The sequence below is a fragment of the Haliotis rubra genome, unplaced genomic scaffold (genome assembly GCF_003918875.1).
Source record: "Haliotis rubra isolate DU_JTF1 unplaced genomic scaffold, ASM391887v1 Scf691, whole genome shotgun sequence".
In the NCBI taxonomy this organism is placed as follows: Eukaryota; Metazoa; Mollusca; class Gastropoda; order Lepetellida; family Haliotidae; genus Haliotis; species Haliotis rubra.
Genome location: NW_025767403.1, coordinates 172,079 through 192,754, shown reverse-complemented (window position 1 = coordinate 192,754; position 20,676 = coordinate 172,079). Strand labels below are relative to the sequence as shown.

General features: G+C 38.4%; 1 protein-coding gene across 1 annotated transcript; it reads left to right on the top strand.

Moving 5' to 3' along the window:
• Positions 1-17,525: 17,525 nt before the first annotated feature.
• On the top strand, positions 17,526-19,652 carry LOC124258397 (zinc finger protein 239-like). Its single transcript, XM_046692494.1, has 5 exons — positions 17,526-17,640; positions 18,086-18,255; positions 18,588-18,753; positions 18,915-18,998; positions 19,129-19,652. The coding sequence occupies exons 1-5, from the start codon at positions 17,625-17,627 to the stop codon at positions 19,650-19,652; spliced, it is 960 nt and encodes a 319-aa protein (XP_046548450.1). The 5' UTR covers positions 17,526-17,624.
• Positions 19,653-20,676: the final 1,024 nt, after the last annotated feature.

Below are 20,676 nucleotides of genomic sequence, written 5' to 3'. Positions count from 1 at the left end.
TTGTTAAAAAGACGTTGAATTGTAGTTTTGTCGATAATTGTTACAATATGATGTAATGTTCCATGGTAATTTTGTTGACAATTGAATGTTACATTCTTAAAAAGACGTTGAACTGTAGTTTTGTCGATAATTGTTACAATATAATATAATGTTCCATGGTGATTTTGTTGACAATTGAATGTTACATTGTTAAAGCGATGTTGAACTGTAGTTTTGTCGATAATTGTTACAATATGATATAATGTTCCATGGTAATTTTGTTGACAATTGAATGTTACATTCTTAAAAAGACGTTGAACTGTAGTTTTGTCGATAATTGTTACAATATAATATAATGTTCCATGGTGATTTTGTTAACATTGAATGTTACATTGTTAAAAAGATGTTGAACTACATGTACATGTATTGTCGATAAATGTTACAATATGATAAATGTTACAATATATTTTAGCTCAAGAAGAATGTTACATGGTGACGCTGCTAACATTACTTTTTACAATTTTATTTTGTTTATGTAGATACGCTACAACACATTGCACCTGATACCCATAACTTAAGACATACTATTAGACTGACTGAGTTTTGTTTTACGCCGCTTTTAGCAATATTCTAGCAACATCACGGCGGGGGACACCAGAAATGGGCTTCACACATTGTACCCATGTGGAGATTCGAACCCGGGTCTTCGGCGTGACGAGCAACGCTTTAACCACTAGGCTACCCCACCGCCCCACATACTATTAGACTAACGCTTAGAATATCTGTAGCTTTGATAGAAACAAATAATTCCTTTACTGGTATCACTAATGCTTAGGCGCCGAAAAGTAAAAAAGCCCACCCATCTTTTCACTATATATGTTTACTGGGTGTGGGTATTGTGATGTTGTATGTAGGTGATCTTATAGTCCGTCTTTATGGATGCATTATATATTTTACTTTCTTCTTCCTTAAAATTCAAAAGGAGCCCCAGTGGGATAAGAAATTCAGAGCCTACGGGAATCAGGATTTGTTTCATTTAGTGCCTAGGCACTGCAGAAAGAGCTGGGAGGAAGGGAAAATAATGCGTTTCAGAGACTGTCTAAAATAAAACATATGCGCATGATATTGTCGAAAACACAATGGACTCTGCTTCAGTAGTTATTGTTTTATCATGGAATTGAATGGATGTGATTAGTTTTTATCCCCAAACCAGGGTTACAAGATGCGAAAGTGTAACACAGTCTTATAGAAATAGAGTGAGTTTAGTTTTACACCGCACTCAGTAATATTCCAGCTATATGGAGGCGCTCTGTAAATTATCGAGTCTAGAAAATTGATCTTCAGTAACCCATGCTTGTCATAAGAGGCGACTAACGGAATCGGGTGGTCAGGTTCGCTGACTTGGCTGACACATGTTATCGGTTCCCAATTGCGCAGATCATGCTGTTGATCACTGGATTGTCTGGTTCAGACTCGATTATTTACAGACTGCCGTCATATAGCTGGAATATTGCTGAGTGCGGCGTAAAACTAAACTCACTCACTTTTCTCAACTGAACATCTATACTAGCGCGCATAATATTTTTAAGTCTTCGTGACTTTTATCAAAAGAAAATGGTTTCCTGTAGAAGGACCAGTTCATTGAGAAAGTATATGTCAGTTTCATAATTTGTCAGAATTTCTCTGAGGTGAATTCTTCAACGTCCTAAATTAGTGTTTTTACTAACACAGGAGACAATGAAAAAAGAATAAAACCACCATTTCAATCACAACGTGATTGGTGAATCCGGGTTTAAAACGGCGGTATCTTTGATGTGAATCAAAAACAAAAGAAGAAGAAATTGTTCGCTTTTTTTCTACTTGATCACGCTTTTATGACCCCTGGGTGTCAAAACATGTGTAGAGGGAGATACCCCTGGGTGTGGTATGGGGGTGGGGTTTGTGTATCGCGGGAGTTTTAATTAGTAAATCACTTGTTGGGATGATGCACTATGAAAACAGTGTATATCGTGACGATTCCCCCCGCAGGTGCGAGACGCACTCAAGTTGTCCGACGGCCAACCTGACAATATGCACGAAAAGTGTATCCCTACAGCGGTTCACTCCCTTTGATTAAGAATTAAGATAATGGTGATCTTCCATTAAGGGTGCAACTGTAATTTGCCTGCAGATGAAATTAATTAAGAAAGATGAGATTGATGTTTGCCGCCCCAAAATCCACTTGTAATCGAGCTCGGATCGAAAGATCAACTGATTGATTGCAAGTGTTTACACACCAAGGATATAAGAGAGAGAAAGAGAGAGAGAGAGAGAGAGAGAGAGATTATTTTATTATTGTGTCACGCAGATGTTTACATAATATATAAAAATAATATATAAAATCTTCTGTATCACATATGAAACATCTGCCCGGCCTTTACAGGCCTACGAGACACATAAAATCCATAAAACAATGCATAGATAAAATATATCCCTATACACACATAGTAAAACTTAGAGATATGTTATAATATACTACCCGCATAGAACAAGGTTTAGAAGACGCAGTAGTATATAGTCTTTTATTCATCCTCAGGAAATTACAAGTACATCAGGAAAAAAATTAAACGGTTGTTATAGAAGAAGAAGAAAATTAGTTTATTACCGTGTCACTTTTTTTTACAGATATGCATATACAGTTATTTTTTGTGCTGACTGTATGTATCAAATGTGGCCCTGTGCTTTAGCAGCTTGTATTCCTGACGACACTGAACCATTCCAACTTGTCCAAGAGTGCTCTTGCTAGAGATGTCTTGGTAATATGGACAGGCTTTTCTCGCCTATATTTTATGATTACAGTTTTTTATATAAATCTTCGGAAATATTAAGAAACTTATGGTTTAAAGGCAATCGTAAAATGAAGCATGCGAAACAGAATAAACTCTCTAATTAAACCAATCAGAAGAACTGTAATACAATACTGTCACCCGACATATATCTGAAACACAAACTTCCTGTGACTTATGCTCAACTCCTTAATTACGAACAAGACAATTGATCGCTGGACGTCCACTGAATTAATTCTGACGTCACCTCTCTTGCCCTTAATTCGATAATTATTGTCATGTGATCGATTGGAAAGCGCCAATACCTCAGGTTATGTGATCCTGGAAAATTCGGTAATTGTTATCACTTGTTAATTCCATAATAACATTTAGTATCCCTATATCATTGTGATCTATGGTACAAGTACTTCGTGACTTAAGAGAATAAAACTCTGTCCTATATAATGAAATAGTATAAGTAGTACAGCTCACGACTTTAAACTGTGTAGTTATATGCATTTTTAATCTAAGGACTGAATCAAATCTTTTAATATCATGCATTTAAACCCACTATTCATATATATTATAAAATAAATGTCGTTGGGCTAACGTCTAATAATAATGTTGAATTTTATAGGTCTATATATGAGCAATATTCACTTGACAAGCAAGAATACTTCTTATGTATATTTTCCAGGAGATATTTTAATCCGGCTTTGAAGAGATACATTCTGAGGCTCGGATCGATGCGAAACTGTATCACGGAGAAAAGGGGTGTATTATTGAACTGCATATTTAAGTTCTGATTGACGCGGAACTCAATCATACAGAAAAAGTATCAATCATTGAAGAACTATGAAAACTACGCGTACTGTATTGTCGAGAAAGTAAGTATAAGTGTTGAAGTTTTATTGGGCGTTACTTATTAATCAGTTTAGTGTGTGAAACTGTAGTCTCTACGAACACAGGAGACAGTTTGAAGTCCAATAAAATCACACATTGTTTCAATTACCCCGTGATTGAAGGAGGAGGTTAAAAAAAAAACCCCGGCGTCTTTGATGTTAATGAAAAACAATGGGAATATATTTTCGCTTTGTTTTCGGCTTGATCACACTTTTATGACCCCTGGGGTGGCAAAACATGTGTAGAGGGAGATACCCCTGGGTGTGGTATGGGGGTGGGGTCTGTGTATCGCGGGAGTTTTAATTAGTAAATCACTTGTTGGGATGATACACTATGAAAACAGTGTATGTCGTGTGAGGATTCCCCCCTCAGGTGCGAGACGCACTCAGGTTGTCCGACGGCCGACCTGACAATATGCACGAGAAGTGTATCTCTACAGCGGTTCACTCCCTTTGATTAAGAATTAAGATGGTGATCTGCAATACAGGTGCAAATAGAATTTGCCTACAGATGAAATTCATTAACAAAGTTGAGATTGATCTTTGCCGCTCCAAAGTGCAATTGCAATCGTGCTCGGATCGAAAGATCAACTGATTGATTGCTCCTATATCCACACCCAGAAAACACCACCCGTATAGAACATGGTTGAAAAGACGCAGTATGCTGCATGCGCAAAGGCTTTTTTGTTTTGTGATAAATAAAGATAATATTTTTGCGGTATTTGTGCCTTACCCATTTGTCACATGTGTTATATTCGGAATTACACTTTCTTCGTAAAGTACAGATTCTAGTTCCTTTGGGCTTGAGTTCCATCCGGGATTCTAACCCACACCCCCAGAGTCCGGCACCTAATCACCAGGGTGTGGGTTCGAACCCCGGATAGGGCTCAAGCCAAAAAATCTGTACTTTACTAAAAAAAGTGTAATCCCAAATATAGCATATGTTACATTTGACCACTTTCTAAATGGAATTGTCTAACCTTAGCCATTTGTTTTCCTGAGGACATTGCCAGACATTTCTTGCTCATATGGACAGTCTTTCTTGAATATATTTATTTAATTTATGCAGGTTTTTTTTGTATAAACCGCCGGCAATATTAAGAAACATGTTATGTCACTCGCTATTCTGGTTTAATGGCAATCGTAAAATGAAGTATGCGAAACAGATTAATCTCTGTAATTATACCAGTCAGAATAACTGTAATACAATACTGTCACCCGACATATATCCGAAACACAAACTTCCTGTGACTTATGCTCAACTCCTTAATTACGAACCAGACAATTGATCGTTGGACGTCCATTGAATTAATTCTGACGTCACCTCTCTTGTGCTTAAGTCGATAATTATTGTCATGTGATCGATTGGAAATCATCAATACCTGAGGTAATGTGATCCTGGAAAATTCGGTAATTGTTATTACACGTTGATTCCATAATAACAAGTAGGATCTCATTGTTGTTATTGTGATCTAAGGATGGTCGAGGTACTTCGTGTATAATGAAATAGGATAGGTAGTGTAATATTAGCTACCGACTTTATAATTATTGTGTAGTTCATGCAGTTTTTTTTTTTTTATGACTAAAATCAAATCTGTGTTTAAATATTATACACATAAATATATCTTTCATACATATTAAGATAAATTGGGGTAAATTCTAATATAATGCATTGCTGAATTTTATTGGTGTATCTATAACAATATTCACTTGATAAACACAAATATTATCAGTGATTATTTATAAAGAATTTGGTTTGTCTATTTTCCGGGAGAATTTTAACCCCAGCTTCTAACAGCTACATTTTGAAGTTCGGATTGATACGAAACATAATCATACAGAAAACCATAAAAAATACACGTACTATGTTTATCGAGCCGATGATGATTTGGTGATTTAACGTACGCTTTCCGACACAAGAATAAGGGGTACATTTATAAAGTGTTGAATATTTATGGGGCATTACTTATTAATCAGTTCAGTGTGTGAAACAATCGTCTTTACTGATACAGGAGACAATGGGAAGTCCAATAAAATCACACATTGTTTCAATTACCCAGTGATTGATGGAGGAGGGTTTAAAACGGCGGTGTCTTTGATGTTAATTAAAGACAATGGAAATACATTTGTCGTTTTTTTTCTTCTTGATCTCAACATTCTTGATCCGCGTGGTCAACTTTTACAACCCCCGGGGTGGCAAAACATGTGTAGAGGGAGATACCCCTGGGTGTGGTATGTATGGGGTGGTGGTCTGTGTATCGCGGGAGTTTTAATTAGTAAATCACTTGTTGGGATGATGCACTATGAAAATAGTGTATATCGTGTGAGGATTCCTCCGCAGGTGCGAGACGCACTCAGGTTGCCCGACGGTGTGTCTGACAACATGCACGCAATGCCTTATCCCTACAGCGTTTATGTCGCTTTAATTCAGGTTAACTAGGAATTATTCATACATTGTTAACATATAGCAAATACGTAGATGGGTTTGATCTCCACCGCATCTAAATGCAATTGCAATCGAAAACAGATGGAAAGATCAATTGCTGGTGATTGTTGTGATGTATCATGAGTGATGAGGAAGTTAAGCCATCATAACCGTATCGACTGATTAGGTCTGTGGTGATGTATTAGAGTGAGTGAGTTGGGTTTTACGCCGCTTTTAGAAATATTTCAGCAAAATCATGACGGAGGTACCAGAAATGGGCTCCATAGATTGTAACCATTTTGGGAATCAAACCCGGATCTTAGATTACCCCCACCGTCCCTGATGTATCACTAATAAATGTCACAGGCGATATTACATGGATCATATCAGTGAGTATCTCACGTGACGTGCACATGACGTCTCAAGAAGGGACTTCAGTGTCACATTCAATATTGACTTGTATACTTCTTTTGACCGAGGGTCTTTATGAACTGAAATAAGTTTTGAAATAATAATATAAACCGACATGCATCCCAAACAGAAATATCCTCCGATATATATTCATGCCAATAATGGTTGTCACCCCCTCCCCACCCAAGCCCCCACACCTCCACCCTCACCCCACACCCCTCTCCAATTTTAAAAATTGAAGGGGGTGACAACCATTATTGGTATGAGTATATTTCACCCCAAACTACATATGTACATGCTGGACAATGGCCATTGATCGCTGGATGCTCCTTGAGGCAATTATCACTTGTCTCCTCTGTCCTTAATCTGATAATTATTGCCATGTGATCGATCGGAAATCACCAATACGTTGCATCACGTGATACTGCGAAATTCTGTAATTGTCATTCGATGGTAACAATTAGCATGTAGTTACTAGAGTGATCTATGGATGGTAGAAATGCGGATCTTACGGAAGTGATGTAGAATGAAATTGGAACGGGACAAGTGCCCATCTATTAGCTACAATTCCAGTTTTAAAAAAAAGATTCAAAACTTTTGCGAAGATTATTTCAGCGACGAATCTTTTTTAATAAATGTTGTTATTCTAATATGCAGTACTGAAATTTAAAGTGTACATGGATAATTATTTCGGACCAAACATACATGGCAGAAAAATGACACGAACCAAGAAATACTACAGATATAGGTTGTAAAGTATTTGAGACATATATTTAAATTTTCAACAGTACTTCAGATGCATCAGGTTGGATTTATGTAAAATATTATTACAGAAAAGGAGAAACATTTTCTGCAGAAACTATCAAAACAAGTATGAGTTATTTTTTTATAAAGTGTAGAATACTTCTGGGGCATTACTTATTAATCAGTTCAGTGTGTGAAACAATCGTCTTTACTGATACAGGAGACAATGGGAAGTCCAATAAAATCACACATTGTTTCAATTACCCAGTGATTGATGGAGGAGGGTTAAAAGGCGGCGTCTTTGATGTTAATTAAAAACAATGAGAATACATTTTTTAGTTTTTTTTCTTCTTGATCTCAACTTTGTTGGTTTGCGTGATCAACATTTACAAGCCCCAGGGTGGCAAAACATGTGTAGAGGTAGATACCCCTGGGTGTGGTATGGGGTGGGGGTTCTGTATCGCGGGAGTTTTAATTAGAAAATCACTTGTTGGGATGATGCACTATGAAAACACGGTGTACATCGTGTGACGATTCCCCCGCAGGTGCAAGACGGCTGTCCGACGAACAGCCTGACGGCCTGACAATACCCATGCAGTGTCTTATCCCTACAGCGTTTATGTCCCTTTCATTGAAGATTAACACAGGGACCATCTGTACGTTGTGTTTCTGTATATAAATACGTAGATGGGTTTGATCTGTGCCGCGGCTAAGTGCAATTGCAATCGATCACAGATCGAAAGATCAATTGATGGTGATTGTTGTGATCTATGTCATAATCAGCGGAGAATGTTAACCTGATAATACAATCGTGGCGTGTAAAAGTAGTTTGTAAAAAAATAAAAAACCAGATATGACGCACGCCAAATACACTCGCATTTGTAAGTTTATTTTATGTATGTCTTCAGAATATTGTGTGAGGCATAACTGTTATTAACGCAATACACACATTTGCAAAAGAAATTTCAGTCCATAATCAGTGAGCAAATATATTAATGTGAAACGATTCAAAATATACCCTATCTCCATATACGTTTCTGAGTGCGAGAAATTGCCAAATCTCAAATGTAATGATATTGTAAATTACTCTTGATGGCGGAACAATAACATTTATCACTGGCGGTGTAAGATAGTCTATGCTGGTAGACAAAGCGCTATGAATTTTAAGAAATTGTTGCCTCTTTTCGTTCACGTCTTCATGCCTGTTTAGAATATGTATATCAATATGCATATGGGCCTGTGGACTTCATACGTAATAAAGATTATGAATGTTATTAACTATGAAATATTTCTTAATTTCCAGTCATATATAATAAGGTAGTGACGGATATAGTTTGACATGTACCTATTTCCCCATATCGTACCCAGCACTATTTCCATTCACTTACACAGAGTCACTGGAATATCTAAATGATTGGCAGAAGGCAACTAAATAAACCAAGGAGCAAAAGAAGCTACATTTCTCAATTATTTTTATGATAAATTGAGGAGATAAGAAAATGGAAACCGTCACTGGATTTTATGATAAATTTCATTTTCATTTTTAATAAAATGAGGAGTTCAGAGAATGTCACCTGTCGCTGGATTTTATTATATATCTCATTTTCATTTGAAAATATCTTAAGTTAGCGATATCATCTCAAAATGTAAACTTGGATGCTTAATCAGTGCTCAACATATTTGCTTTCTTCAGCACAGATTTAAAATATTTCAAACATGGTACAGGTGGCTGGAAATTCTTACCACAGTCTTCAGTAACCCCAATCGATGTTTACACAAACTTACCTTGGTACAGATTACAAACTGTTGCAGAGATGAGGGATGTTTCATTATTCAACTCAGTGTTTTTTCCTTCGCCACACACAGTTTAGATAGTCTCGACGATCACAAATGTGCATATGGTTTATATGCTTGAGACAATTTGTCAAATGATGTATCAAGTCACAGTACATCTTTCACGAAAATGTTATGGATTTATTTGACTATCAGTAAAACGCGATCATAAATTTCGTTTACCTTAGATAATAAACCATGCAGTTTTGGCAAACCGATGAAATTGAAGATTGTTGTATCTTGTATTACCTGATTAAAAAAACAGTGACATTTTTGGGAAGTTTCATTGTGACTTACACTGTGAGATCATTCTACAAGCAGACTGAATTTAAGCAATGGCTGTGACGTATGTAACATCGTGAGCGATCGCGAGTGAGGAGACGATCTGAGGGGCACAAGGAAGTATACACAGTGGAAATGAGCAGTTATTTTTGAACATTTACTAAAGTTAGACGTTAGTTGCATCATAGATACATATCATGTTATAACATATACAAGTGACACATATGTATACATATAGAAGTTTAGAAGAAGCGACAAAACCCTTTCTACATCCATAAGAAATCTCTGCTAAAAGCAGAGTCGATTGTACAATTGTGTAACTCCCACACAATGAAATGTTGTCCCACAAAATTAGAGAAACCACATTTACTAACGTAATATCTGACTGGGGCTTTGAGATATTTACACCATACAGTGTGTTACCCGTAGTCAACAGATGTAGATGGCATACTTTGTAATATGACAAGAAAAGGGTAAAACAAAACCGAAACAAACACCACCACATGCCTGAAACAGTTCTCCAAGTTCAGATTGGTTGTATTGGGATGTTAACATGAATACATGTAATAACAGCAAATTGTGGGATCCTATTTATCAAACATTTATCATAACGACTACGGTGTCGAATCAATTTTTGTCCTTGCATACATGACTTTCACTCTATTCCCTACCTTAGAATGGTAAAAAACCCCATCTGAAACAACAATTACTTTTGAGATTCAACACATTGCTGTCGAAAACCAACAAATGAAAGTGTAATACAGGGAACGTGGTTAATGATGTTAAAATATATCTTTGAATTAATCAGCTGCAGTAAATGTAACTTGAATATGTAATGAAACTAAAAGTACTTTGATCACTTCATCTTTATTTACAAGATTCATACACATAAAGATTAATATTGCAGCCGATGATCTTTTTTCAGAAAGAGCGTATCACATTTTTGGCAGCAACATACTGTTCCTTCACATAATAGTAATCGTTGTGTTATCAAACATAGCATAATTCAGTGAAGAAAGTAAAGTTGGCATTAAGCGCATAAAGATGTATCTACTTTAATGGTGCGGATGTTGGATTTGACTTTGTAAGTATATACATTATTCTTTCCTGCAAAGTACATTAATTTGACATTCGGTAAATGTCCAATTGTAAATATAAGACAATAGCGTGCAGTATCATGTGGATTTATGTCGTAATGGATGGAGATTTGATAGAGATGCAGATCCGTGAAGAGCCGATAATTCACCACCATAGAATAGGCAACAATAACAACACCATCTGACATTTGTGTACGTCACGTGACCGTGTCCAATTGGTGTAAGTTTCTCCTAATGCATGTCAATTTTTCTTTCCTGTGGCGCATCCCGAAAGTATGTGTTAACTTGAATAAAACATCCTTGAAACCTCCACAGCAACAGATTTCAACACCGAAAGGGAGGTAACTGCCGTGGGGAACGAATAGACGCGATGCCTCCAAATTGTCCATTGGTCATCATTGCGGGGGACATAGCTGTCACTGGTCCCCCGCCGGTTGACCAATCAGCGGGCAGGATTACGTAATATCACGTTCCTACAAATCCTCCCCAAGAACTGACAGTGGTCATTGTGGTCATCACATCCCAGGCAAACATTAGTCCTTGAACTGTCAAACCTTCCAAGTCACTCAATCAATCGATCAGTACAGTTCCACATGTGCCTGAAAGTCTTGGACAAGCAACTAGAACAAACTTCGTTAATGTCAGTGTGAGAACTTTGTAAACTTTTTTCTGAAAAAGTTTTGAAATATTTGTCAATCATGGATTCGTGTGTGTTGCTGCCCCGTGACTTTGGTCTTGTACTGATGCTTCATCCCAACCCCAAGAACATTCTGGAGATGTCTGTGTCCGTGTGGAGTAACGTGCACCTCACCCCCGGGACCACTTTCTACCCTGACGAGGGACATGTCAAACTCGACAAACTGGAGGTATATTCTGTGCTGGACAAGAAAGACGTAAGTGTAAATTATTCTATACATGTATGTTTATATGTGTTTATTTAAATTAATCTTTTAATTACTTTTAAAAAATATATATTTATATTCAAATATTCGTATTTTCAAATATATATTTAATCCATCAAATATCTATTTGAAATTAGAATTAAATAGGCGTAAATTATTACTTAACCTTTTCGCATACTTTTATACCTTTATAGATCCTTCAGTAAACTAAAGATATTTTGTATCCTAATACCTTCATATGCTATATATATTTATATATAAGGTGTGTATAATAAGTTATATTATGTGACAAACAATTTTCCTTCATTTTAGGCTAAAATATGGCCGTCAAAAATACTTTTTGTGAAAGCTCTTTCAGTTCTAAGCTTCAAAGTAAAATTGTAAGAAACTTTTAGTACGGCAATAGAGTCGAACATGAAGTATTTTCATACTTTTTTATTTGAAGACATCCAATGGATTTCTTTTATTCATTTCCACGCCCATTTACCACTCCCAAATCTCTAAACTGACGACTTAGGCAGAGCTAAACCCAATCGGGACGACCCCTATCCCCCTAATTGGGAAAAACAGACAGTTTTCTATTCAGTCCTATGTCAATCGGGCCTCATAAAGCACTCCCCAAGCATTTTATTAATTGTCCTGCATTTTGTTTTCTGAATGCTCGATTGTCACAAATTGCCCTAACGATGCTAGAAAATTACTAGTCCCCGTAAAATGCCATGTTAACAATACCTGATTGTCCAGATACGTTTGGCCACCCTAACGAGCCGCGGTAACAACTCGTCCCTATAAGTGAATAGTTTTACACCTTTCCTAAACGCTTCCATATCTCTGATAGTGTGCGTGATTGTCTAGATGGGTCTAATTGATTTCTGATGTACTGAGAGTCTTATAGTAATTACTCTGGTAGCGACCGGCTCAGGAGTCAAATAACTTGTTTATTACCTCCTTACAGTAAAGTACTATAAAAATATCTGTTATAATTTGTAGCATACCTAAAGTAATTTAGATACTTGGATATGTACAGTTTCTTTGAATAGGGGGCATTGCGTCTCTCTGTCGCCACAAACATGCAACGAAATGAATGATATAGATCCTCGAATTTTCACCCTAAACAACCTCGTAAACCCAAACTCAATCACTCACACAGATATAACTCTATGGTGATGAACCATTTATTTTAATGACACATTCAAATTGAATATGTAACAAATGCATTATTGTCGAATGCAGATTTTTTCCAATGAATTGGTTTTTCAATGCTCAATGTTCAATGGCTTGTTTCAACATTGGCTCAAGAACAAGAGTACGACATATTACAGAACCCTAGTTGTTGGTAAAGTCAGCTGTAAAATCTTAAAGTAGCACCATGTAGGGATAAGCGCTCTAATCGTGAGTATATCAAAGATAGATACATGGCCATCTGCTGGCCACATGGTCAGGGCATACTTCCTTCTTGGAGGGAAACAGATGCAGCAGTGGCCTCGTGTGATTATTCTTCATTAAAGAGCTTATTTTATATAATCCCCATTGACCACATGTTAGACCTCCTCGGAAACTGAACGTGAATGTCGAAAGAGACAACAGACATAATACAAGGGTTTGCATCTGTTAACATGACAATGTGTAATTTCACAACATGAATATATGTTCAAACTGCCCTTAGGACGTCTCAACAAACGCTCAACTAAAATAAGGAAAAGCGGAAAATGTAATAAAATAGAATAAATAAATATACACAATCTATAAGGCAATTTTTAATTGATAGCTAGTACAAGTTATTCCATGAAAATATCACTATCATCACTTGTCATCATCAACAGCATATATTCTAAGGAGGAGTACAGCAGGGCTGTCGTTTCTGTCCTTCATTGTTATGCTTAAATGCCTAAGGAGGTAGGTCATGGTGTAGCCCAATGGTTAAAGCGTTCGATCGTCTTGCAAAAGACGCCGGTTCGATTCCCCAAATGGGTACGATGTGTAAAGCCCATTCTGGTGGAATGTTGCTAAAACCGCCTTCAACTGCCTAACTATCATTAGGGGAATCAACTGATCGTGTTGTGGTGGCAGTTCACAGTATTGCCTGGTTTTAAAGAATGAAACTTTGCGGGTTTGGCATCGGTATCGCGACACTCGTCTCCGGGGATCGTTACATAAAACGCCAGATTCGGTAGGAAGGCTGTGGTAGAGATAAGAAAATATTTCCGGAAGAGTTCATGGTCTCGGTTAAGTTATCACTTTGAGCACGGGCCTGACTGTCGCTTATATATAACTTGATACGTCCGTAGGGTACCACGTAGTCAACGTCTTATCTTTAGGATTAAACACCTTGTCCGACTTTCAACATCCTCAGAAAAACACGGCATTAAATGATAGAAATATATGCCAATTCAGTTTTCTAATCACGAAGGAGTTTTTTAAACAGCGATATAATTTATCTATAGCGTTCAGTATTCTCGTTCTTTACGCTTTTTGTAAACAACAATTACGTATTGGTCACTAAAGACCAATATTAGCATTTACCTACAGCAATCAATGTCTATAACAAAATATTGGACAGGTGCAGTGAATATTGTTTAATTTGGGAGGAGAAAACACGTGCGCAATTATCGTTATCGATAACTCTATCAAAATGTTCACTGAAAACATTTTTGAACGTGAGAAAATTGCTTCAGTTAATCTCCCTTCAGATCGTATAGCTCTACAGAAATAACACATCCGACGTTTCTACGCAGGGGATGTGTTTATTAAAAAGTGAAACTATCCAACGAACTGCGGAATCACAGCAGGAATACGTATTTAATTCCTCATAACCAGCGAAGCGTTCTCGATTACTTGTGACAGCATTGTTACCTGTTCAAACAATATTGACAATGCAGTGATTAGCTCAGTGTTACAGGGTGTGATAGCACTGTATGTAGTGTAGGTAATTGATCGGTCAGTTTTTATAAGGTGCACTGTTGTGTCAAGGGTTTATCCCGATCGGGGCTCCTCACCACACGAGGTCGCCACAAACTTACAAGACTGGTTTTGCCAGGTATTTGTTTTCCTTTGAAATGATTTTTCACATCTAGATATTATTTCCAGTTTTTTTTAAATTCGATGTTGGTGTGTTTTTGTGTGTATACAAAATTGCTTTTTTGTTCATTTCTATACGATTAGGCATAATTTAAATTTTAAAACTAAAATATATTTTCTGTTTATGTATTTTTTATTTTGTGTTTCATTTTTACAGTAGCGCATACATATTACAATTCATAATAAGTAACAAAAAAGTAAATGGCAACTTGACCATATCGATATTTGAATTTATGGAGGCTGCATATATATACCTAAAATATATTGACCACATTTTGTTGCCCCATATATTTAGTTCAGAACTAAGAAAGAATAACAGGGAGAACAACGCCTTGTCGGCTCCCGGAGCGATGCCATTTTCGATTAAAAACAAGCCCAAAAACAAATACATTCTAGGTTAATTGAAACTAATGTATCTTAATCAGCTACTGGAATCCGAACTCTCATGGGATGTCACAGTTTATGCTAGAGCAGATTCTGTTTATTTGGTCGTCTATTTTGACTGCAGAGGGATATCTTAACATGACGCAACAGTGTATCAGTGAGATACTGTAGGCCCGAGGGTGAGGGACAATCGATATAGAAGCTGTACGGTGTCTGTGGGGGGTGGGGAATCTGGGACATCGACTTAACTGAATGAATATCTTACTTGAACTGAAAACGTTTTCTGCGCATAAGTATTATTTATATACATACTTATACCTTCAAATAATATTTATTCGACTAATCTTCACTTAAGAAACATAAATTCATACCAGGTAACATATACTGATTTTCATCCACAATGTTCAAACTAACTTTACATTCTTTTGCTTTTCTCAAATATTCCCTTCCAAGGGGAAAAATATAAAATTGTAGCAACCGCAATCCCTAGGGTGTGAATTTGTCTAAGAAATCGTTCATGACCCGAATCAAGCTGTGCCAATGTTATAAACATGCCAACACGACATTCGCACCGTCTTGATCGCAGCATGGGGCCGTAACCAGTCCAAATTCGATTCGATTCGGCAATGGGTGCCAGGGTATCAGTTTTCTGAAACACAATAAATCTTTTGTTAAAAGAAATGTATGTACCCGAACACTGCACATTGGTAACAAGTAATAAGATTATACACTTATGTGATTATATTCGTTGTAATAATCAACATTGGAACACATTTAATTCTTTCCCAAAATAATTTATCTATATGATTGGCAATATAGATGTTGATTAGTACAGATAAAGGCTACATGCTTCATGGATGACATCATATGTAATATAGACGTTGTGGTCCACAAGGCATCTTGTCTTTATTAAAAATAGCTTAGTGATAGCATTAATATCTGATGAAGCCGTTTCATCGGTTCTCTATACTTACAGGTATTGATAATGGATCAATCAGAGTTTGTAATGTCAGTCATTGCCAAAGTGTTAGTGTCATTGTCCCTGCAACTCACAATCTTTTCTCAGTAATGTTACAAGATGTCTTCTCTGTGTCATTATCACTCGTAACATTCTATCACTTCAACATTTACCTCACCAGGAATATGTGCTGGCTAATCATTATCACAATTATCAAGATTACACCCTTTAAACGCGGCTCGCGCCCCGACATAAAATTCCTTTCAGCTTAAACTGTCGTAATTGTCCGCTCTGAATTGTATCACTACGCGGCACGTGCGAGCAGCCGGAAATTTCGTCGCGGCATAATAACAAAGTGCACGCGCTGTGCTTGAATACAATCCCGCCTAGTAATTGATTAGGGCGCGATGACCATTGTTGATCAAGAATGACCACACTTTGAGCCATGTTGTCGCTTTGAGGCGTAACGTAATGGTTAGCGTTATTCAATCCGGGGTCTTGTGTGGGCCTCAGCCTCTAATTCACCCGCCTCGTCCTCGGCCCATTCACACCCTTCGCGGACTAATCAGATTGCTGAATAGTGTTTGATTCAGTGTTGTGTAAGAGAGGTCAAAGGTTGAAACTCGAGTGGTCCTTTCCCTTGTCCATCTGTTTCTCAATCTTCTGAGGTCTGATTAGAATAAATGGCGGAAGATATTAGAATTTTCAAGTTATTATTAAGTCATCAAAGGGCCGACAATTTCCCCTTTAAACCGTTAAGACTAATTTTAGAATACGGAGACTCAGTAATAAATAATCACCGACACGATTAGTTTTCCAAAAGGGAAATAAATGTTTTAAATGTTGGAAAACAGGATGACATTTATACCGTATTGTTTTTCAGGTACGTCGTACTTTGGGATGCTATGACCTGATTCAAGAGGTCGACGCCAGGGAGGTCAGACATTGCAACTGGATCCGGTTTGTCAAAGCATCTAGAAATCCAGATGACGCCAACATCGTTGGATTACTGGAAAAGGGAGAGCCCGTTTTCAAGATCGTGAAACCAGTTCGTCCAAACGATGAGATGGTTGCGTTCTTCGACGTTCCCGAACCAAAAAACACAACTCCGGAACGAGAGATTAAAGAAGAGACGATGGATGTGGAAGTGGACGTCGATGTAGATGCCGATGTCGATGTGGATGTGGAGAGCGTTGAGAGCGATTCCCCCATTAGATGTCTGCAGCTCCGAGAGCGAATCCTTCAAATCAGGTGTGCATATTTTCCAATGCTTGCAAATTTGGTATTTAAAAAGTGCGCGTGATAGAGGGATATCATTTGATGTTTCGCGTTGTACTGTATACTAAAGAAATATCTTCCTTTATTTCCAGAACCAGAACGAGACATGCTAAGGCTTCCCTCACCAGTCAAAGTTGTTTCCCCAATCTGTTCGCCAAGCACGAACACGACTTCGTCTCCACTCGGGAGAGACGACGATTGCCGATCTGCTGGCAGTGACGTCACCTCTAGCGATGACGTTAGCTCTACATATTCGGTAAGTTCATAACAACAGTTACTATTATAACAAATCACAAACGGAAATAAAACTGAAATATCACACCTTCTTTGAATCTTTGAACCTCCTTTGATCGAAAACGATAAGTAAAATATCCATCTTTGTCACCAGGGACACAAGGAGATTACTCCTCTCACATCCACTCCACGAGACGTCATTTCCGTTTCACCCGAATCTCAACTTCCGGTGAAGAGGAATCGGGAAAGGACATGGCTGCCATGCGATGTTTGTGGCAAGAAGTTCGACAGACCGTCATTGCTGAAACGCCACATGAGAACTCATACAGGTATTACAACACTATCTTTATCATTATTGGGGCGGTGGGGTAGCCTGAAAGCGTTGGCTCGTCACGCTGAAGACCCGGGTGAATCCCTACATGGGTACAAAAGCTCATTTCTGGTGTCCCCGCCGTGATGTTGCTGGAATATTGCTAAAAGCGGCGTAAAACCAAACTCAGTCAGTCACTATCTTTATCATTATTAATGAATGGATGGAAATGATGGAAAATCAAGATAGTGAGCCACAGCAATATGAGTTCTATAACTTTAGTAAATAATATTTCTGTCTTTCGATCATCTGATGTCAGTCTAGTCTAAACAAGCTGATACAAATCTTTAAGTTGAAACGCTCTACGTCAGTTCTGCTGATTCGCTCTAAGGTAGCCATTTGATCAAATATTGTTTCAAAATGTCCCCAGCAGCTTCTGTAATCGGTACTTCTTTGTTTTCCAGGTGAGAAGCCTCACGCCTGTGACGTGTGCGGCAAGGCATTCTCCACGTCCTCGTCTCTCAACACGCACCGACGCATCCACTCCGGTGAAAAGCCCCACCAGTGCAAGGTGTGTGGGAAGTGCTTCACCGCTTCCTCCAACCTGTACTACCACCGCATGACCCACAACAAGGTACGTCACCACTGTAGGCCTCTAGTATCGCCCAACCTCGCTAATCCGGAACGGGTCATCTGATTTCACCTCTGTCCAGATTCACTAAATGTTTTGATGTCGATCGATCGAAGTTGATTTTGACGTGATGCCTCTTTCAAGAAGTAGTGTGGTACCCTTGTGATTAAAGTGATAGCTCGTTGTGGCGAAGATTCGGGTTCGAGTCCCTGCAATTTTAACCCAGATATTAACATCCCTGCCGTGACATGTCGTGTAAAACTAAACTTTCCTCTGCCGATCCGATGAGACTACAAAATGTTTGTTTCACAATGTGTTCGTATTTCCATCTCCAGGAGAAGCCCCACAAATGCACCATGTGCTCCAAGTCGTTCCCCACCCCAGGTGATCTCCGCTCACACATGTACGTCCACAACGGCTCCTGGCCATTCAAGTGCGGGGTCTGCAACCGCGGCTTCAGCAAACAGACCAACCTCAAGAACCACCTTCTCCTGCATACAGGTACGTGTTCGAATCTCATTTACAAATGATACAATTCAGAGTTGATTATCGGTAATAAAGACTTGATAAATCCGTGATAAAGATAGGTGTCCATTATATTCCATTATATGTATGTTACATAAAAAACTGTGTCTTAATTGGTCCTATCTATGATTTTCCAGGTGACAAGCCCCACGAGTGCACTCTTTGCGGAAAGAGATTTGCTCTGCAGTGTAACTTGAAGACACACATGAAAACACATGAAGGTAAACATTCACTCTGCAAACGGGAAGAATAATTTATAACCCTCACGCCGTAATATAATTGGAATTCTGTCAAAGCGCTGTTAAACCCAATTCACTCACTCACTCTAATAAATGACCTTCCTTCCTCCAGGTGATGACAAAGAGCTCTGCACCCGATGTGACCAGATGTACCTGACCTCTAGCGGCAACGTCCAGAACGGTCTGTGCCTGCCCTGTCGCGACGACTCTGCTTCATCCCCACCGGAGAAAGTCAGGAAAACATCCCCAAAGTCGGACTTCAGCATCTCCAAACTGACCAGCGACGACAACAAACCTAAGTCAAGGAAAGTCAGCCCCGTCCAGAAACCTCAGCAAGGACTCTCTCATTCCATATCCAACATGCAACTCAATTCCTCATTCCGCACTTCGTTACCCAATCCTCAGTTCGTATCCTCCCCTTCAACGGATTTCCAGATGCATCACCAACCAATGCCATCGTTTAGCTTCGTTCCATTTGGCAAGGTTCCGTCTACGAGTTCCTATCCAGGTTTTGGTAGTCCCCAGTTTCTTCCAACCGGAAGACATTACTTCGCAAGTCCGGAACCCACAATGCATCTCGGTTCAGCTGTTTCGCATCGTCCAGTCTGGCCAAATTTGATGGCTCAAGGATTTTAAAAGGACATATAAAATCCGAATCATTTACGAGACATTCCAATTAAACTATATAGTGCATCATCTACACATCCCTAAATGTTGTCGTACGTTGAACATTTGTCTATAGGCGGATCCCAGATCTAGTCGTAACCGAACTCTTAAAAAAACTGGTTACACGTCCGTTTTGTCTATGTGTACAGACAAGATCCCAGTCCTAAGTTCGTAAAAACTGGTTACACTTCCGTTTTGACGTTGTCTATAGACGGACCCCAGTCCAAGACGTGTTTTTACAATGCTGTCCACGCGATTGTACCCAATCTGTCATCTAGTCAATGTTATGTCATGTCTTTCAATGTTATATATTATATATTGCACGCATCACATTCAATATATCCATGGCAGGTGTCCATACATTGTACAGCAATGACAATCTTCCGTCACATTCCTAGTAACTTAATAGTAGCTATTTAACAGACACATAACCATGATACCACCTATATTTACGTATTGTTGATGGTGTAAATATTGTTGACTGTCTTTCATTGTTGACGAGAGAATTGAATGCATAATATATTGTATATTTTTGTATATTAAATGCTGAAATGAATCCTACGTCTCTGTTGATATTGAACGGCGTCCATCAACTGACAACTTTTGGGCTGATGTCTTTCAGTGGCATTTAGAAGTTGTACATTGATGTCCAAGATATTTCGACGTTTCGAGACCATTCCAGGTCCCTTCACCAGGTGAACTCACCCGATGAAGGGACCTGGAATGGTCTCGAAACCTTCGTGAGAGAAATTAAAAAGAAGTTTAATCCATAAAAATATCTTGACCTTTTGGACTGTTTTGTTTGTTGTTTAACGCCACACTTAGCAATAATCGAGTCTGGACCAGACAATCCAGTGAAAAACAGCATGGGCATCGTTCTACGTACGTGGGATACGATGTGTTAACCAAGTCAACGATCCCATTGGTCCCCTCGTTCGACAAACATGGTTTGCTGAAGACAAATTCTATCCCGGGTCTTCACGGACCACTTTTT